The 22,520-nt window shown below is 40.6% G+C and overlaps 1 protein-coding gene across 1 annotated transcript in view; it reads right to left on the minus strand.

Moving 5' to 3' along the window:
• dph1 (diphthamide biosynthesis 1) overlaps positions 1–22,520 on the minus strand; it is an 84,040-nt gene that overhangs the window by 55,916 nt on the left and 5,604 nt on the right. Inside the window, exon 3 of the mRNA XM_037678247.1 lies at positions 5,119–5,182. Within this exon, the coding sequence (XP_037534175.1) occupies positions 5,119–5,182 (64 nt within the window). The remainder of the gene's footprint in view (positions 1–5,118; positions 5,183–22,520) is intronic.

Genomic DNA, 22,520 nt, shown 5'->3' on the forward strand with positions numbered 1-22,520 from the left:
TAAAGTCCAGCTCTACTGAGGACATCTTAAAATTGATCTCAGCCATCTCCCATATGTACACGATATTGGTGGTAGTAATGATGATGACACATCCACTCACCTCTTAGATTACTTCTAGTTACAATAAACACAAGATCTGCTGAAGGGTGTAGAAGCATCCTAAAGGTTAATAACTTTCAGGCTTTCCATTAAGATATTTAACGCATATAAAATAATGGGTTTATTGTATTATAAACAATGTAGCAGCATGTGTTTAAGTAGTCAGAAAGCAGTTAATAAAAATGTGTATTTCATTCAGTGCAAATATTTCTATTTCTCCATAACATGATCCTGTTATTTCTTACATGTCACATACAAGCTGTGAGTTAGTTTAATTTTCCTTCCTACAGCTCAAACTGCTCCCAGGCTTCTCAGCAAAAAAAAAAAAAAAAAAAGCAAGCAATCTATTTTTTGAGAAGTGTGTGTGTGGGGGGATGTATGAGGCATGGGGCTGTATGTCAAATTAAATATCTAGAAGTGGAAAGCCTTCACCTGTGGGTTAATCCTTTTAAAGGATCAGCCATATTTTGTGTGACATGCTGAGATTCTTATCAAGACTATCCTGACTCAAGGGGCACAACCTATAAGATTACACTATGGAGAGAAAGAATACAAGAAACAAGATTGTGTATGCTTTTACCTTCCTTTTTATAAAAGTTGCAATTTTGTCTCTAAATTGGGATCAAAGGAAGGAACTCAGTGACGTTGAGAACAGAGTCACCATTTGTTTCCATAAATCTGTGAAAGAGCAGATATGTGGCTGTCAGCTACGTGTTCAGTTTCTGAAATAACAACGCTGGTTTTAATTAACCCTAGTACCAGTTTGGACTCCAATAAACTGAAATGGGAAACGGACTTGGAGGAATTCATATCAGACTCAATCGGGCAAAAAGATCATTAAGAACATTTACTCATCTTCAATCTGTCTGAGACACGCTGTAATTCAGTTCAAGGTGGTGCACCAGCTGCACTGGTCCAAAGACAAGCTGTCCAAGATCAAAGCCAACCTGGACCCTGTATGTAATCGTTGTAAACAAACTCTAGCTACACTCCTGCATACATTCTGGACCTGTCCCAAACCTGTCCTTGACAACTATATGTTGTTCCTATTCTGCTAAACACGCCCATCCCCCCACCCCCGCACACCATCTTCCTCCGAAGTTGGCGGAGTTGTTCAGAAGTGACACCAAGGATGAAAACTTGCTTGTTGGACTCGTTGGCTTATTATGTTAATTAAGCTTGTTCAGGATCGCAGGTATGCTCTGTGTGTTATTTCAGATTAAATGTCTGTTCTTGCCCTTTGTGAAATACACTTCTAAATAAACGCGACTTGTACTCTGAAGCGACTTATATGTGTTTTGTTTCCTCTTCATGGGGCATTTTTTTGACTGATGCGACCTATACGCCAGAGCTACGTATAATCCGGAAAATACAGTATCCATAAGTATATTATTTAAAAAGTATATTTCTGTGTGTGTGTGGGGGGGGGGACAACACCTGAAAATATGACTCACTGTGTCACACATTTCTTTGACTAACTCTGCCTAAGACGTGTAACTGGATATTCTATTGTTTTAAGGGATATATAGTGGCTAACTTGTTAAAATCTAAGCACATCTCGTTGCTTTACCAATGTTCTTGGCTGTGAGAATATTTCCCCAGAGTTCAGCTTGGTACATAATTAAAAATTGGTAATTGAAAAATCTATTTTTGGTGGAAAACTGTTGTGTAGTTCTTAATGACCATTTTGGTTGTTCGTGTTCAAAGATTTTTCTATTTTAGAGGGAGACACACTCACTCAACTCAGCTGGTCTTAATCAAGTGATAACATCAAACTGTCAGTCTTTGCAGATGATGGAGGATCTTGTGAGGGTTTTAATATGCATGAAGAATCAAATCTTCCATCAGAATAATATATAAAATGAGTCAATTAAATTTAGGGTAAAACCGAGGAAAAAAGAGTGCGAGAACTAGAGAATAGGGAATATTGAAGACAAGCTGTGAGAAACATATCTTTTGCTGCAGATTGATTAGAGGATGAAATGACTGATACAAAGATGAGCTATGAAGACAGTTAGAAAAGCAATTAGTGTCCAATAATTACTCTCATTACAATAGATGGTCCTGATTTAGTAGAATTTATGATGAACTGTTCAAACATACATCATATCATGAATGTGAGCTGCAAAGTTGTGTATTTGAAAGCTTTGCAGAGCACAGTGGCAGCTTTCAGTCTAACAGCAGCAGGAGTTATAAACCCAAAACTTTATCTTTCATGTGATAAAAAGGCAAAACTTACCAAGTTGTCTTTATAACACAACAAAGTATATTAGGAAAATAATAACTAAATAGTGTTGTAAGGACAACGAGCTATACTGAGGTAAAGGTAAAAAGAGAAAGTCTAACAGCACATGTAATCGTCAGGGCTGTGTGTTGAGACCCCTCCTGTTCACTGTGCTCACATATGACTGCTCATACCCATCCAGGTTGTCGTATTGTAAAGTTTGCAGATGATACAGCGGTGGTGGGATGCATCACAAACAATGATGAGTCCTGTTACAGGTAGGACGTGGAACACCTGGGGGTTTGGTGCAAAGAGAATAACCTTCACATCAATGTGAAGAAAACAAAGGAGATGATTGTGAACTTCAGAAGGAACAAACACACCTACACCCCCCTAAACATAAGAGGATCTGCGGTGGAAGTGGTCTCCAGCTACAAGTACTTACTTGGGTGTGTACATGAATGACAACCTCAGATGGAGCAACAACACCACCAGCCTGATCAAGAAAGCTCATGAGAGACTCTATTTCCTCAGGCAGCTGAGGCGAGCTGGTCTGAGAAGCTCAGTCCTCAAGTCCTTCTACAGGTGTGCAGTGGAGAGCATCCTGTGCTCCAGCATCAACGTGAGGCATGGAGGCTGCACAGCTGCAGAAAGAAAAGCTTTGCAGAGAGTGGTGAAGGCTGCACAGAAGACCGTTGGAGTCAGTCTCCCCACCATCACAGACATTTACACCTCTAGATGCAGGAAGAGGGCCACCTGCATCATGAAGGACCCCACTCACCCAGCACACACTTTTTGCCCCGCTCCCCTCAAGCAGAAGGTTGAGGAGCATTAAGTGTAGAACCACTAGTCTGAGGAACAGCTTCTACCTGAAGCTGGTTTTTTTTTTTCCTTCTTCTTCTTTTGGCTGCTCCCTGCATTAGGGGTCGTCACAGCGAACTAAGTCGCACGAAGACTTTGCAATTATTTTTACTCTGGATGTCCTTCCTGATGCAACCACAGACCACCGAGCTACCACAGCCCTCTGTGTGGAGCAGAGAGCTGCTATCTAGGACACCCGAAGGAGCAGATGGTGGGGGTTAAGGGCCTTGTTCAAGGGCCCAGAGTGGGACGAATGAGGGTGGGGGCAGGTGTGGGTGCTTCATCTACCCCACCCACTTTTTTGATGTTGTCAGTACCGGGGCTTGAACCAGCGATCTTCCGATCACAGGCCCAACTTCTCTAACCTCTGCGCCACCACTCCCCAAATGTTAAGACTCCTAAATTTCTAACCAGAAAAATCAACGTAATGTTACTTTAATTGGTGATGTCACTTTGTGCTGCTGATTACCAATACTGCTGATTTATTGCCTTTAAGCCGCTAAATTCATACCCATCTGCTCACAACAGACCCATGTCAGACTCATGTTCCCATTTCACACAACTCCGCTCCTGTTTCCTGGAAAATCTTGCAAAAAGGTCTGAAGCTCTCAACCTTGACCTCTCTAATTGGTTTGAAACATCTGCTAAGTTCCTGGCAAAAACCAATGCAGACATGGTCCTGCTTTCAATATCCTACAGTGCCTTACAACCTAGCTGTTTTTTGTTTCATTTTTTAATACCATTTTCTTTCACTTGTTCTTCTCGATTTGTATGCTTCCTTTATGATTGTTCATTGTTGTCGTCACTCTGTTAAATTCCGGTCTCTCTTGTAAACGAGTCCCTGAGGCTCAATGGGATTAACCTGCATAAATAAAGGTTGAATGAATGTTCAGGCTGCTGCTTAATACATTGTATTATATTATATTATATTATGATTGTTTAGCCTAAGTTAGATGATTCTTATATACTGTTTTATTTTATACTTTTTATTTTTGATATTTTTGGGTGTAACTAGGACCTTGAGTACACAATTTCTTTCCACCTCATGTACCACGTGTGATGCGAATGGCAATAAAGAACCTCAAACCTAATCAACATGTAAAAAGAATCTAAATAATACACTAAAACTGATGTGATCTACGCTTCCTGCGCAAAATCAAATATCCACTCAGCCTGAAAAAGTTATGGCCGCTCCAAGCACTCTATTCTTCATCTCGTCCATCTCATAATCAGGTTTCTATTGACTGAACACAGAGAGGAATTCACTCTGGGTGTTTAATGATAGCAGCTATTTTCTTTAAGAAAACACATGGAGGGCGGCGCTCCTGACAAACACGAGCATACTGAAGGTGAAATGAGACAACAGAAAAAACAGCAGGGAAGAAAAAAAAAATAGAGGGAAATGATTTTGTTTGGTGCTTTTAGCCACAGTTGCACAAGTTGCTCTGGAATGCGTCTTTATTTTTCTCTGCCAAACATTAAATAACAAATGTAATTTACCTCAAATTACAGCCTTAAAAAGACAACCTGTTTTCTCTGGTGTGACCCAAAGCGCAAAGACTTCTCGCTGCAGTATGAAACTAAAAATGAAGTCTGTGTGAGGCATTAGGGCATGTGCAGACTGAAACAGGATGTAATTAACAAGAGTGATAACTCTTCCCTTTTCTAGCTGTGAGCAATGGGAGCCATGATATCGGATCTGTCCCAAAAAAAAAATACAGCATAATCGTGTCTCATTTTCTGCTGAAGCCCTGACTGAGTCAAAGGCAGGGAATTAGAGTAAAGCTCACAGTGCCCTAATGAGTGCCAAGTGACCACAGCAGTTTAAGTTCACATGCTGCTGACTTGATCTACACACCTGCAGCTCATTCAAGGCTCTCAATTGAAATATTATAAATCTACAAGCGCAACAGCTTTTTGTTCCACTGCCTTACCTTTCGATTATGTCAGCAATGGTGCAGGCAAACATCTGCAGGCCCTCTGGAAGCTGCAGAGCGACTGGGGAGAGAGAGGAAAGAGAAGTTACAGATTTCTGTTAGAGCAATGGTGACACGTTATTTAATACATCCTCAGCAGCCCAGCTATACATAGCTGCTGTTTGTTCAGAGCGCTGATAGCCAAGTGTGACATTTCAGAGCAAAATTAATTCTGCCACCGTGCTGCCGTTGGTTTATTTTAACGGGTGACATGATGTTGGAAAGTCCAAAACAATTACCACAGCTCTGTCTCTGTAGCCCACAACCTGCCACTTACAGCCTACATCGCTCTTTGATTCATTCTGCCCCAAAGTAAAACCACCAAACTTTTCTGATCCAGCTAATTTTGAAGAGAGGTCAACCAGTTTACGGACATACTGTATAATTTGAGAAACAGTGTTCTGGACCTACAGTAGATTATTAAATATATTCATACACGATCTGCATTAAGAAATGGGCAAATTTTATGTTATTTTATAGTTTTATAACCCATAAGGAAGGGCCCAGAAGCACACAAACATCTCATCTGCACCCTGCCTGCAATCAGGGACTCGTTCCTTTATGCATATGCCTTTAAAGATAAATGACTCCTGCTAATGTAAACACACTAATCAGTGATGCATAAAAAAAATCTCAAGCTCAAATGAGAGCATATTAAAGAAAAGTTGCAGTGGTTAAATCAATTTCACATGTTTTCTGTCAAACTCTTAACAAAGATTGAGTCAGCCCAGTGCACACAGGGGATCTGAACTACATTTGCTCAAAAGGATGTGTGAGCTTCAGTAACGGAAAAGTCCTCAGAAATAAGAAGTGCAGTAATGTGAAGCCAAGCCTTTGCCTTTTCACCAGAAAATACCCAGCTTACTATAACCTTTCTATGTGAGCCAAGGATCTAACACCAACTGTGTTAGTGCTGGTAATACGAGACAGACTTTGCTCAGTGGAAAACAATTGGCAGATCAATTTCCAGTTAATGAACAGTAGTGTTCTGGTAATCTGAACTTGTTCAAATCTGTAACCACTTCCAGGTTTTGACCTAACAGCTCCACTGAAAGTTGTTAACTTTCCCTTTATAGCTCTGATCAACTCTTCTGTAATGAGGAAACAGACGTAATTTAACACCAGCCTTCCTTTCCATCTCTGAAGCTGTAAACAGTGTAAGTTCACTGTTGCTCTGAAACCTGAACCCAACTGAACACAGTACGTCTGATCACAAGTAATCCAATCACCTCCGTCTGCAAGCGCTATGTTCTGATAACATCATTCGCACACTCCACACACAAGCTGAGAGGCAGCTGATCATTTCACACAACAGCACCAACAACACACCCAGGTGATTCAAAATCACGTTATATGCTTCCTGTTCATTCTTTATTCTGCTTAGAAATATTTATTATGAGTCAATAGTTAACAATTACAACATGAAACTATTTTCCAATTAAGGAACTATGAATTAGCAAAGAGGCTATAAAGCATTTACAAAATGTTTAAATCTTAACATCACAAGAGTATAGATATACATTTATAAAAGGCTTAAAAGTAATTGAAACATCAAGCTACTTGGAAAAAGCTAAGATTTTTTTGGGACAAGTTTTATTTACCGTATTTTTTGCTGTATAAGTTGCCCCTTTTTGCATAATTTGCAAGTGCTGCGACTTATACACCGAAGAGACTAATATATGTTTTTTACCCATATATAAAACACAGTTTTTGGCTTCGATCTGATGATTCCATTCATTCTGACATGGAAAATATTGAACACTACCATTTTCAGTCGCTAGAGGGTCCTCGGCCAATATGACAAGCCAAGTGTCTCATTAATAAGTAAAAGTGGACATTAATGAGTCACTTGGATTGCCATACAAAGCCATCTTCTTCTTGCTCCAGAACTCCTGGAGCAAAGGTCAAATCAGCTGCATTTCACCGCACCGCACAGGCGAAATGCAACTGATTTGACCATTAATGTGCATTTATTAATGAAAATTTCAAGTGAGACACACCTTTGCTATAATTTTGAGCAAACAAATAATTGTTTTTTAGGTGTTAATCTTGTTAAATTTTGACAAAATGCACATTGAGTCCTCCCTCTGCGCACTCCCGCAAATCCATTTTTGAAATGCAGCTCATTTGACCATTAATGTGCATTTATTAAGGAAAAGTTCAACTGAAACACACCTTTGCTATAACGGCGAGCAAACAAATAATTGTTTTTAAGTGCTGATGTTGTTAAATTCTTGTTAAAGTCCTCCCGTGTACGCTCCCACGACTGCCATTTGGCAGCCAATCAATTTTTGGCACAACATTGGCCCACGCTTCTAGGTGGTCAGCAGTAACGCATAACATACGCGACAGCGATGACGCATAATAGATGCAAATTGTATGGCGAAGCAACATGTTCATGTTTTTTTCCCCACTTTATTAGACATATTGGACTGATGCGACTTATACAGCGGTGCGACGTGTACGGCGGCAAGTACGGTATATGCCTGTAAGCAGCATTCTACTGAAACTTCTGGTGAAATGATGTCAGTGGGCTCTGCGGCTTTCACGGCTATGATTTAGATGAAATTAACATCTGCTTTTAACACTGCTGATCATAGTGTTTGAACTAACAGGCTCCATGATGTGGTTAGTATTTATGGTCTGGCTCTCAGAGCAGTTTTATTCTGACCTTTCTGGCAGAACCTACCTCTATTTATGCAAACAGAATAAAGTCAGATACTAAAAGCCTGTCTGGTGGGGTATACCGTAGAATGAACTAATGAAACATCAGATTCTTCACTGTCTGTGTTGTCAGCCAATTCTAGCAATGCTCTGTTCACATTTACATGTTCCCCTTTGTTGTCACTTCCTGTAACTACACGTGCGAATATCTAAAAAAAACGTTTATCTCAGCAGCATGATTTTTTTTTGGAATACATTGTAAATGTTGTTTGTCCATAAATGCATTTATATTTATTACAAAAAATTGATGCCACAGGCACTTTAAGGCAAATTTGTTAATGGTATGAATGGATAAAAAGACGTTAGGTTTAGCAAAGTTTGGTAGTAGCATCAAAGTTCATGCTCAATAATCCAGGTTAAAAAAAAATCCAACAAAGTTCAATCAGGTCATCTGGATGGTTTCTTTTTTTTTGTTGTTGAGATGTTTCGTCCTTCATCCAAAGGACTTCATCATTCTGAGGAGCCACAAAAAACTGAGTCTCACAAGCAGCACACTTACATTGTGGGCCAACCAGTTTGCTGGTGATAATTTAGTGTCAGATGAAGTCCTTTGGATGTAGGACAAAACTTCTCAACAAAAAAAGAAACCATCCAGATGACCTAACTTAACTTTGTTGTGTTAATAGCAGTTTATAAGTGACTCAATGTATTTATTGATGCTAATTTTATCACTACACATTTGAGTCTTAGCAAAACATCCCATTTGTAACTTTTCTCATTTATTTTAGTCATTTAAGGACTTGAATTATTTAAAGATGCACAGTATGCAGAGGCATTCTTCAGTTTAGTGGGAGACATCTGCCACCTGACACACACAGTGAGCCCACAAGGAGAAAGGTTTGATTTCAATCATCCATGACATTTTCTTCCAGACGATCTCCGTCACACCTTTCTTCAATAAATCCATCAATATCCCAGTGGACACCCATCGTTCGAAACTACTGAATTTAGTGCACAAACATTTTCACATGACTTGTCTAGAAACTATTAAAAAGCTGGGACTGACAGAAAAGCATAGAGGTTGGGAAAAGATGGCCATGAGATTGAGTGATAGATGTGACATGAGGAGGAGGAGCGAGAGAACTTCTAACTGATGAAAGGTTCACAGGGATCAGTCAGAGCTCATGGAGGTAGAAAGACAGGTCATTAACTGGAAAAAGGGCAAGTTTATTAACAGAGAAAGATTTCAGAACACACCTCTGCCATACCTGACAGAAGCAAAGAGCTTTCTCATTCTGCTGTCTGAGTAAAAGGTGAGTCAGACATTAGAGATGGGTCTGGTTGCGAGTGAATGTTTGAGTCTGTGAGCAAGTTGTTTTTGGATATACATTCCTGCCAAACCAGAGCAACCCTAATGCTGTGGCATACCAGATGTATTTCTCAGCTGTCTCCGAAAGATAAAGGATGATGATGTTTTTGCCTTTGTCTGTGGTTATTGTATCTCATGAACAACAGAACAGACTTTTTACAAAAACATTTAGAAATTAATCACGTGATCTACATTATTGGCTACTTTTTAAAACCAGTCCAATTCTGCCACAGGTAATAATAATAATAATAATGTCATCACAATGTCAGCACTGTATGTTTCCATACAATGGCGAAATTAGTCTCTGCATTTAACCCATCCACCACCAGGTGGTGCAGTGGGCAGCTATTAAAAGCGCCCGGGGGGCATTTTGGGGATGAGGTGTGCTGCCCAGAGACACCACGTGATATGCAGTGACTGGGGATCAAACCTGGGACTTTCGGGTCCCAAGCCGGCTGCCCTAAGCAACAATGTCAAACAGAAGAAGTGTTATAACTCAGTCAGTTTTACTGATATTGAGCAAAGTTTAGTGGGTTAGTAGCTAAAGCTAATTACTTCTAATTAGAGCCAACTTTGCCAGTTAGCAAAAAATAACATGAATGATATGGATGCACCGATCCACTTTTTCCACTTCCAATACTGATATCTGAAGTTTACTATCGGTCGATACTGATCTGATACAGAAAAACAGTGCTGAATTCCGTTACCAAACTCAGCGTGCTCTTTAGGATGAAATCTCTGGAGATGCTTGATTAAGTTGGTAGCGTTATAACTGGAAGTTTTTGTGACACCCCCTGGAATCGCCGCTGTGCACGTATTGCACGTAGCTGTCGAATGTGTTGGCTGATGTAGAGTGAAATAGTCCCAGATGGCTGATCCTTTCGCTCGCTCCATTTTGAAAACAATCTGTGCGGTGAGTTCGCTAGCGCGTGATGTCACTCAGAGCACAAAGCATAGACTTAGAGTGAATAGACCTGCCCAGTCATGGATCGGTCACATTATCACCGATACCCGATCCAGAAGGGTTTTTTTTTTTTATATCGGGGCCGATACCGATATTAGTATCGGATCAGTGCATCTCTAATGAACGAGTGGACAGATTTTAATGAAACTTTTAGAAAGTAATTGGATGTAAATCTACAAATGGTTAACTTTTACAGTCACCCCAATTCAAAATAGCTGTTGCAGCTAATCAACATTACCAGACACAAAAGTGGAGATAACACAGTCAATTTAATATAAACTGAGGTTAAATTTGGTGTGGTAGTAGTTGAGAGTCATTCACAACACATATTAAGTCATAGACAGTGCACAATGTGTTTGTTTAAACTTTGGAAGTAACTGTTGAGTCAACACTCATTCTTTTAACCAACTATCTCCTAAACCACTGGATGGATTTTATTGAAAATGTTCAGAAAATAATCTTTAGGTACATCTAAAACTGCTAACTGTTTGGAGCTATCCAATTTCAAGATGGCCACTATAACTACAGTAAGTGACCTTAGCAAACAAGTATGTCTATAACTGTCAGGTTTACCAATATTAAGCTAAAATTTCATGTGGTAGTAGCTGAAAATCACACTCAACATATACCGCAAGACATAGTAACAAGTCTCAATAAATTGCATGAGACATACTCTAACACTGTGAATGCTAATCAAGCATTCACACTATTGAGATACATTTTTCTTCTGTCATTTTTTTGGGAATGTAAATCATTCTGCCATTTTTGTGACTTTCCCATTCTATTTATCAAAAAGTTTAGCTCATCCAGGACATTCCTGCTATGACTATTGGTACTGGTGCATTTTTCACTTTTTGAAATATTTAGCTTTTTCTCATTGAAAATAAATGGAGCTCTCTTCACATCCTTCAAATCCTTTGTCCTGCTAACAACCTTTTACTGCTCATTGCAGCTTTTGTTCTGCTTCAGCTTTGCTTTAATTTCAACTTACTTCAGCTCCGTTTAGCTTCTTTCTGCTCATTTTAGCTTTTTTTTCAGTTATGTTTAGTTATTTCATCTTTGTTGTGCTAATTTCAGCAGTTTTGTTCTTTCAGCTAATTTCAGCTGCAATGCTCAACTCAACTTATTGTTCTGCTAAATTCAGCTTCTTTCTGCTTTTTTTGCTTAAAGTATGTTTCTGCTAATTTTAGTCTTTTCTTGCAACTTTTTATGCTAATGTTTGCATTTTTTGATTAATTTAAATATTTTAACTTTTATGCTCAATTCAGCCTCTTTCTATTAATTTCAGATTTTATGCTCATTTCAGGTTCTTTTTGCTAATTTCAGATTTTTTAATAATCTATTCAGCCTCTGCCTATTTCAGTATATTCTGTTCTATACAACCTTTTCAACACATGTCTGCCATTTTTCTAATGCTTTCCACTTTTATTGTCCTGGTTTCAGTAAATGTCAGTTGTTACAATTCAACTCACATTATCATAGTAATGATAAAACCTTTTCAGCTTGGTTCAGAATCTTCAGCACATTGCAGTGAAAATCATTCAGCAATAGGCATTCGCAACGCATGCTCACATGAAATGCAATTTCTCTATTGTGAGTGTTTATGAGTTATTGTGCTAATTCAACAGTTCATGGATCAAAACATTCAGCCCATTAATGACATTAATGGTATGACTTTTGGTATTGGTGCAACTTTAGCTTTTTGGTAATATTAGCTTTTTGTACCATTTTCATCTCATTGAAAATAGGCCTGTCACGATAACAAATTTTGCTGGGCGATTAATTGTCTCAGAAATTATTGTGATAAACGATAATATTGTTTGAAATTAGACAATAATTAGTAACTATTTTCAATAATTAGTAATTATTGTCAAATTTATGAAGAAATGTTGGTTAATTTGTTTTGAGTGCAGTGCCTTTTTTGACCACCGGATGGCAGTATAAGACAGTTTGAACCGAAGGATGGACAGTGAGGGAGCGAGCAGCGTGTCTCTTTAAAAAAAATTGGAGGGAGGCCCCTAGACATGACATGTGATGTCTCTCTTTCCCTTTTTTTAAATCTCAAAATGGCGGAAGCTAGGTGTGGTTTGAGATCTTTAGCATAGCATTTTTCACACAAAGTTTTTAATAAAAAATCAGTAAACAAGTTCTAAGCTTCTTTTTGCAGAGAAAAACAACTTTTTACACAAAGGCAAGGGTTTCATCAACCGTGAATTTTGAAGCTTCGACAAGACGGACATGTTTTTCCCGAGGACAGCTTGTTAGCTTAGCTCATAACTTAGCTTCTCAGCTTAGCTGCTTTTAACGATCCAAAAACGCAATTATGGACGATTAAAAGGGATTTTAAAGAGAAAAGAGAAAGGGAGGGGTCAGTGAAGAGCACCAGAAGTGAACCTAATGTAATCCACTGTCTTTAGTAGAAAGAGAGACACGAAGAAACGATAAAGCCGATAAATGAAAATGAGGTCGATAATTTTCATTTATCATGCGATTAATTGATTTATTGTTTACTGCTACAGGCCTAACAGAAAATGAATTGAGCTCTCCACTAGGGCTGAACAATTAATTGCATTTGCAATATGACAAAACGAGATTTTCTAATCGCAAAGACTGAAATTTGATTGGTCACATGTTCTGGTTACGTGACTTGCGAGTAAGCGGCGTGGAGCAAAGCAGAGCAGAGTAGGAGAAGTCAACACTGCACTTTAAACGGTTACACAGTGGCGTCAGGCTCGACAGAAGTGGATGCATCTGAAAGTTTGGTACCAACGAGAGGCAGCACGTCCGTTGTTTGGAATTATTTTGGCTATAAAAAATAAAACACTGCGCAACGACATGTATTGCGCAGAACCTGCCTTGCTGCTGTTGCTACTTCTCGAGGTAAGACCATGAATCTTTATCAACACAAAGCTATTTATGATAGTTGCATGGCTAGAATGCCAACGACCAGTGCTTCAACTTAAAGTAAGCAAAGTACCAGCCAACAGGGATCACTGACGGAACTGTTCGAAGGTATTACTTCGTGTGAACATAATTCAAAACAGCACGTACAAATAGCTCGAGCAATAACGGAGTTCATAGCAAAAGACATGAGGCCCATTAATATAGTGACCAAGCTTGTGTTTATGACTTTGGTAAACACAATGGATAAGCGTTACAGGATGCCCTCGCGCATACGTTTCAGCCAAGTTGCTATGCTGGAGCTATACAAAAAGTGCAGAAACAGAGTTGCAGCAGAGTTTTTTTGCAACTGAAACAGATTTATTGCTTGTGTTCGTTGGAAAATACATGCGAAGAAGACATAGAAAAATAATTGCAAATTAAATCGCAACCGCAATATTGAGGAAAAAAAAAAATCGCAATTAGAATATTTTCCAAAATCGTTCACCCCTACTGTACACATCCTTCAAATTATGTAATCCATTTACAGCTTAGTGCTAATTTTAGCTTTCTTCAGCTAATTTTAGTAAATTTTAAGTAATTTTTTCAGCTATTTTTGTGCACCTTTCAGATTTTTTCTGATAGAAGCTTTCTTGCGATTCTTTTAACGTTTTTCTGCTAATTTCATATGTTCATGCTTATTTCAGCTAATGTCTGCTAATATTTGCCTTTTTCCTGTCTTTCCAGCTACTTTTGAACTGTCCTGCTGATTTTAGCTTTTCAAGCTTATTCCACCTTTTTTTATTTTTGCTTCTTTCAGACTAATTCAGGAAACGTACTCTTTTTGCGTTCTTCTTATAATTCAAGCATTTGTCTGCCTTTTCAGCTTGTATTGAGCTTGTTTTTCTTTCCTAATTTCAGCTGTTTTCAGATAATTTCATATTTTTGGTGGTCATTTATGGTCTTTCTACTTAATTCAGTGAACACTTGGCAGGCGGCATGGTGGCACAGTTGGTAGAGCTGTTACCTCTCAGTGAGAGGGTTGCCAGATCGAATCCCGGCAAGGGACCTTACTTTCTTTTTCCTAATGTAAACCAATATTGTACATCTATCCTGATATGCAGTGAAGAAATGTTTTGGTCCGTGGAGTAAATATCAGTCCCCATTACCGGTAGTTTAGTTTTGTTGGCACATTTTTTGTAGCACAGATCCCTGCAGAGGAGATTAAAAGGCTACATGGCGGATTATGTTAACAATCTAAAACAAGAGGTAAACTAAGACAAAGGTGAACAAACAATTTAACAGTGAGCAGCAGACTGCATGAAGAAAGCCAAGGGATTACTAAGAGAGGTTAAGGCCAGAGGGAGTGCAGAAAAAAATACTACAAACGGAGTAGATGGGATGAGAAGAATATCAACATCCAGCATCAGGTAACTGACTGTTTAACATGTAAATTAGGGGAATTATTTGTTTGAAAACAGAAACCATAAAACAGAACTAGTATGTACTTGTGGTTCACTAATTCATGCTGTCAAAAGGCAAAAAGTAAAAAAAGGAAAGCAATAATAAGTTATTCTGTATTTTCCGTCGTACACGTTGCACCGCTCTATGAGTCGCATCAGTCCAACTATGTCTAATAAAGTGGAAAAATCCTTAAATATGTTGCTTCGCTGTATATGTTGCATCTATTATGCGTCACCACTGACGCATCACGTTTCTTACGTGTCACTGCTGACAACCCGGAATTGTGCCAAAAATAAATTGTCTTCCAAATGGCGGCCGCAGGAGCGTGAATAGAAGGACTTTAACAAGAATTTAACAAGATTAACATTTAAAAAGAATTGTTTGTTTGCTTGAAATTATAGTAAATGTGTGTCTCGGTTTACCTTTTGCTTAATAAATGCAATTTTTATTTTTTGGGATAATTTTCAGGTCTCTCTTGTAAATGAGTCCCCGAGGCTCAATGGGATTAACTTGTATAAATAAAGTTTGAATGAAAACTTTGACGGTCAAATCAGATGCATTTCAAAAACCCAATTCGCAGAAGTGAGCACACGCAGAGGGACGAGTCGCTGCGTGAAGCTGATTTGACGGTTGCTCCAGACAGACGACGGTGGCAGGCTATGGCAAGCCGATTGTGTCATTAATAGCCACTTTTATTCATTACATGAGTCAATGGCATGCTTTACTACTCGAGTGCCATTTAGCAGCTGAAAATTGTACTGTTCAATTTTTTTTCAGTCAGAATGAATGAAAACGATCAAATCTCAGCCAAAAAGTTTATAAATATGAAAAAAATCCATAAATATGTTGCATCGGCGTATAAGTCGCAGGGCATGCAAATTACGCAAAAAACTGTGACTCATAAAGAGATATGGTAATTCAGTAAATCCAAAGCTCTTAGTTAAAATGACCTGCAAAAATTACAACTGATCAAAAAACAGAAAAAAATAATTTCTAAAAGCTACTTTGAAATCCTTAAATGTATCTTATATTAATTTACATGTCGTAAAAAAAAAATAAAAGTTATTTTAGGATTGTGGTAGCATCTTGAAACCCTTACCCTGACTCAGTTCTTTAAAGACAGTCATCAAAACGATTGCTTTTTGATCAAATAAAAAATAAACTCACACATTACATTTAAACAAGCTACTTAATTTAACCACATTTTCATCCCTTATATTCTACTTAACTGAATGTTTAAAAAAGCCACGAGGCTGAAGCAGAAGCTCAAGTTGCTGAGTAAGAGAACACAAAACAAAACAGAAGATCAAGACGAATAACAGACAAAAGCACATACAGGTTTCCTTTTTCTATTAACAGAGTTCTTTTTTTTTTGTTGTTGGTAGAAAGCCAGCATGACATTTTACTCGTGTTGTTCTTCAGTACTCAATTTCAAACGAATTGTGAGACTCAAGAGAAGTTCAAAGGATGAGAAAGAAATAGATGGCACAAAGAGGACCAGAAAAAAGGACAGAGGTGATGAGGTGAGTTATGCTTTTTGAGTTCAGAGGGAGAGGATGAGTTCAGTTTAAAAAATAAATAAAAAATCACAAAACTATAAAAAATTTTAAAAAGCCTGCAGGATGCAGTGAACGACACACTCCCAACATAGATTCAACATATTAAATTATTTAAAAAGTCCCCTCGGAAGCCTGTGGCAAAAGGGCTCAAAAGGACCATATTTTGGCATTTTGTACTGCTGATTTTTTTATATGTAGTACTCCATGGAGCAAACACTATATTAGGCATGCCAATAAAATTTAAGTATACAGAAATATCTGGGTTAGAAAGTAGTTTTAAAATTTCCCAAAAAATTGTAACAGAAAGTACAGTTTTATTTATATATTAGATAAATTACAATATTTGACATAAGGTCACACGGCCATGAGGAAAAATACATTCCTAGCAGCGTTAAAGGTAGAGTCTTCTTTTGCTAAAAATAACCTTACTCTCATGTCCATAAGAGTCTTGTATTACAAAATTATTCATGAATAAAATTCAGCCATCGGCCCAACGGGTGGGAATTTCTGCTTAAAATAAGCTAAATAAAACCTACTGGCTACAATCAGAAAGCCTCAAGAAAATCGAATTCTGACTTTTTGCAAGATGTGTTATGTTTAAGGGCAACCCAGTTGGCAACGAGACCCGAAACGACACAAGGCGAAGTAGAAAAGTGACAATGTTTATTATTTACAGTGATATTTACAAATTTACAAGATGGTTCCTCTGGAATCCCTGAAGGAGGAAGTGTAAACGTCAGGAAGGGATAGGCCAAGGAGTTGTCGTATGTAATGTTCAATTTCTTTGTTTGGTCTTACAGATGGAGGATGTGAAGGTGTCCTGAAGGAATCCAACTGAATCACAGAGGAGAGGCAGGTCAGGCACGTGGCAGGAGAACAAGGCACCAAAAACACGAATCCAAACGTGGAAGGTCGAAACAAGATGGCTGTAGGCACACAAAAACAAGGTAAGTATTTCTTAGCATAAATACAAGACTGGCTGGAAGCATCAGTACCGTAATAAGGGAACAATGCTACAGCGAAGAGTAGGACTTGACTGCAGCCTTAAATATGGTAGTAGCTCATCAGGTGGATGGCCGTCAGCTGATGATGATTGGCGGCCATCTTGGAGCTGCAGTGAGTCTCACTCTTACAGTACCCCCCCCTCACGAATCGCCTCCTGGCGATCTGAGTCTCTTCTCAGGGTGGGCCCTGAAGAATGCGGTGATTAGGCTGGGGTCCAAAATGAAGGAGCGGGGAATCCACGAACGCTCCTCAGGACCGTACCCCTCCCAATCCACAAGGTACTGGAAACCTCTCCCCCGGCGTCGAACGTCCAAGATGGTACGGACGGTGAATGCCGGGTGATTGTCGATAAGCCGGGCGGGTGGAGGGAGGTCGGCAGGTGGGCACAGAGGGCTCTCAGAGACAGGCTTGAGCTGAGAAACATGAAAGGTTGGATGGATCCTCATAGAGTCAGGAAGTCGAAGACGTACTGCAGAGGGGTTGACGATCTTGATTATAGGAAATGGACCAATGAACTTGGGTGCCAACTTCCTGGGAATGTCCTTCAGGGTGATGTCTCTGGTAGAAAGCCAAACTCTCTGTCCCACCTGATAGGATGGTGCGGCAGATCGGTGCCGGTCCGCAAACCTTTTATTCTGCTCTGCCGTGCGTAACAGTGCTGCTCTTGCTTGGCGCCAGATGCGTCGACAGCGGCGAAAATGGTGCTGAACTGAAGGCACCGAAATGTCCGTCTCCTGGCTGGGGAACAAAGGAGGCAAGTAACCCAGAGAAGCCTCAAAAGGGGACATACCTGTGGCTGTGGAGGTATGAGCATTGTGGGCATATTCCACCCAGACCAGATGTTGGCTCCATGCTGACGGGTTGCCCTCCACGAGACACCTCAGGGTGGTCTCAAGCTCCTGGTTACAGCGTTCCGCTTGGCCGTTTGACTGTGGGTGATAACCCGAGGTGAGACTGGTGGATGCCCCTAAGGAGGTACAAAAACAGTGCCACACCTGGGAGATGAATTGGGGGCCTCTGTCGGAGACTATGTCAGAGGGGATACCGTGGATGCGAAAAACTTGTTGGACCAATACCTGGGCCGTCTGCATAGCTGAGGGCAACTTTGGGAGTGGAATGAAGTGAGCCGCCTTAGAAAACCTGTCAATGACCGTGAGTATGGTAGTGTTACCGTCTGAAGGTGGTAAACCGGTGACGAAATCCACGGCGATGTGAGACCACGGGCGACTGGGCGTGGGCAAGGGCTGAAGAAGACCTGCTGGAGGTTGCGTGCCAGTCTTGTTCCTGGCACAGGTGGGGCAGGCTGCCACAAACTCCTTCACATCATGTGGCAGAGTAGGCCACCAGAAATGGGTCCTAGTAAGGGAAAGCATGCGAGAGATACCGGGGTGACACGAGAGCTTATTAGTGTGCACCCACTCGAGTACCTTGGACCTCATTGACGAGGGGACGAAAAGTGTGCCAGGAGGGCCTGTGCCTGGATCTGGTTCCAATTGATGAGCTCGTTGAACCTCCTTGGCAATGGGCCAGGTGAGGGCTCCAATGATGCAAACTGGAGGCAGGATGCTCTCCTCGGACTCCGGGGCTTCTGGAGGAGAAAACTGGCGAGACAAAGCGTCGGGTTTGACATTCTTGGATCCAGGTCTGAATGTCAGCAAATAATTGAAACGGGTGAAAAAAAGTGACCAACGTGCCTGCCTGGGGTTCAATCGTTTTGCGTCTTTGAGATATGTGAGATTTTTGTGGTCTGTCCATATGAGAAAAGGTACCTCAGTGCCCTCAAGCCAGTGACGCCACTCCTCCAATGCCAATTTCACAGCCAGTAATTCCCTATTGCCCACATCATAGTTTTTCTCTGCCGGCGACAAACGACGAGAAAAGAAAGCACAAGGATGTACCTTATTGTCCTTGGGTGATCTCTGAGATAATATTGCGCCGACTCCGGTGTCAGATGCATCCACCTCCAGGATAAACTGACGAGCTGGGTCTGGATGGCAGAGGATGGGAGCAGAAGAGAAAAGATGTTTTAACTTACAAAATGCAGAGTTGGCTTCCGGGGTCCATTGAAAAGTTCTGTTGGTGGAAGTGAGCTGGGAGAGAGGTGCTGCGATACGGCTGTAGTCCTTGATGAAACGCCTATAGAAGTTGGCAAAACCTAGGAAGCGTTGCAACTGCTTCCTGGTGTCCGGTACTGGCCACTCCACCACCGCCTTAGTCTTTTCTGGGTCGGTCCTGTAGTGCCCCTCCCCGAAGATAAACCCCAAAAATGAGACGGAGGTGGTGTGGAAATCACATTTTTCACCTTTCACAAAGAGTTGGTTCTCATACAGCCTTTGAAGTACCATTCTGACTTGTGAGACATGATCTTGCTTGTTCCTCGAGTAGATGAGAATATCATCTAAATAAACAAATACAAAGTGTCCAATAAAATCTCTTAATACGTCATTAATCAGTGCCTGAAAAACAGCGGGAGCATTGGTGAGACCAAATGGCATAACAAGATATTCAAAGTGTCCCATAGGTGTCTTGAAAGCTGTTTTCCATTCATCACCCTCCTTGATCCGGACGAGATGATAAGCGTTGCGAAGGTCCAGTTTGGTGAAGATGGTAGCGGTCAGTAACTGTTCGTGGATAGAGTCTATTAACGGTAGCGGATACTTGTTCTTTATGGTTATGTGGTTTAGTCCTCGATAATCGATGCATGGACGTAACGTCTTGTCCTTCTTGGAAACAAAAAAGAAACCTGCCCCTACTGGAGAGGTTGATGGACGGATAATTCCGGAATCAAGGGACTCCTCAATGTAAGCTTGCATGGTGCTACGTTCAGGGCCCGACAGATGGAAAAGACGGCTAGTTGGTAGTGTAGCTCCTGGTAGAAGGTCAATGGAGCAGTCATATGGACGATGAGGAGGTAAAGACAAGGCTTTATGTTTGTTAAATACCGGAGAGAGGTCGTGATATTCGACGGGAATGTTGGAGAGGTCAACGTCTTCAATAGTAGTTATCTTTATTGAAGGATTTGTTATACCCGAGCGGAGACAGTGTTTTAGACACCTGTCGCTCCATTTTTCAATCCTTCCAAGTTCCCAATTAAAGTGAGGATTGTGAGCCCGTAGCCAGGGGAATCCTAAAATTAATTGCGTGTTTGGTGAATCAAATACAAAAAAACTAATCTCCTCATGATGATTTCCAGAAGTAATTAAATGTAACTCGGTGGTCCTAAATTTAATTTGGGCTAGAGCCTCGCCGGTAACTCCAGCAATGGATATAGTGTCTATGTCAATGACGAGGAGAGAAAAATTCTTTACTAAATCTTGGCTAATAAGGTTTTGTTCTGCACCAGAGTCAATTAGTGCAGATACAGGAAACCGGTTACTGTTTAGTTGAATTATGGTGGGTAATGTGAACCTGCGGGGGGGAGAAAAAGATGATATGCCCACCAGTAACTCCCTCTTTACTGGTGGTTGTTCTCGTTTCCCTGAAACGAACACGCGGCAACAAAGTGACCCTCTTTCCCACAGTAAAAACAAAGGTTGTGATCCTTGCGTCTCTGTCTCTCAGTGAATGTTAAACGCGTAGTCCCAATCTGCATGGGTTCAGATTCAGGTAATGATAGTGAGAAACCAGTAGATGGCACTAGAGGACTACGAGGGTTGTGTCTCTCAAATTTTGCTTTGGAGTGGTAAGCCCCTGCTGATGACGTAGGAAACCCGGAAGTGGAACCCCTCTGGGAGTTGTAGTCCCGCTCCCGGTGTCTCTCCCGGAAACGTTCATCAATAGCGATGGCAAGATTTATTAATGCGTCAAAGTTGGGTGGCTCGTCTCGTGCTGCAATCTGGTCTTTAATGTGGTCGGATAATGAATTTAAAAAAGTACCTTGTAATGCCCTGTCGTTCCATTCCGTTTGGGCTGCGAGGATGCGGAACTCCAAGGCGTGCGTGGCAACCGGAAGTCGGCCCTGACGTAACCCCAACAAACGCTTCTCTGCGTTTGGTTGTTGTAGCGGCCGATCAAAAATCCTGCGGAACTCTTCCAAAAACATGCTGAACGTAACGGAATCCACACTACGGTGGCGAAAGAAAGAGGTCGCCCACTGGAGAGCGTTACCTTTTAGTTGGCTGATGAGGTACGTAATCTTGGTGGCGTCTGATGAATAAAGCTGAGGAGCTCCTCCAAAAGCGAGTTTGCACTGGAGGAGGAAACCCTCACATTGAGCTGGATCTCCTGAAAAGAATTCGGATGGTTTTACCAAAAGTTGTTGTGAAAAAACAGCATGATTTACAGTACCAATATTAGCAGAGCTGGTGTCTGCTGGGGGTGCAGAAGTTGTGGAGGGAGAAGTAGAGAGTCTCTGGTTCATAGTAAAAACCATACCTCCAAGTTCCTGAAAATTTGTTTGAGTCTGGAGCTGTTGGCTTAGCACTTGTTTCAACATTTCCTCTAATTTTTCAATTCTCTCCGTCTGTGAGGAGGAGGCTTGTTCGCTCCTGGTCTCGTTCTGGGTTTTGTTAGGCTGGAGCATTCTGTTATGTTTAAGGGCAACCCAGTTGGCAACGAGACCCGAAACGACACAAGGCGAAGTAGAAAAGTGACAATGTTTATTATTTACAGTGATATTTACAAATTTACAAGATGGTTCCTCTGGAATCCCTGAAGGAGGAAGTGTAAACGTCAGGAAGGGATAGGCCAAGGAGTTGTCGTATGTAATGTTCAATTTCTTTGTTTGGTCTTACAGATGGAGGATGTGAAGGTGTCCTGAAGGAATCCAACTGAATCACAGAGGAGAGGCAGGTCAGGCACGTGGCAGGAGAACAAGGCACCAAAAACACGAATCCAAACGTGGAAGGTCGAAACAAGATGGCTGTAGGCACACAAAAACAAGGTAAGTATTTCTTAGCATAAATACAAGACTGGCTGGAAGCATCAGTACCGTAATAAGGGAACAATGCTCCAGCGAAGAGTAGGACTTGACTGCAGCCTTAAATATGGTAGTAGCTCATCAGGTGGATGGCCGTCAGCTGATGATGATTGGCGGCCATCTTGGAGCTGCAGTGAGTCTCACTCTTACAAGATGAGGTTTTTCCAGCACTTTGCCGTCACTGTGAAGGAACATTTATCTTGTGCACAAATTTCTTTATATGAATTATGAGATGGAAAAAATTCAGATTTGGACACAAGTCGTTTAAGTCAGAGAACAGTTTCCCAAATCTGTAAATAACACAAGCACAACTCCTTGGGGTCTGTGTGCGGGGACTTCGTCTTTACTAGATCAAAAAAAAAAAAACGAACACACTTTCCATTTAAAAATTGAGTGATTTAGTCAACTGTAAAACACACTGGAGCATAAATAGTTTTAAAAACAAACATCTATATACAGAGTTTGTGTTGTTGATATAATTTGCTCAATTTAATTCAGCAAAAGACCATTTTCAACTAAAGACATAACATCTGCGAA

The sequence above is a fragment of the Nematolebias whitei genome, chromosome 6, assembly GCF_014905685.2.
Source record: "Nematolebias whitei isolate Nwh7 chromosome 6, NemWhi1, whole genome shotgun sequence".
NCBI lineage: Eukaryota > Metazoa > Chordata > Actinopteri > Cyprinodontiformes > Rivulidae > Nematolebias > Nematolebias whitei.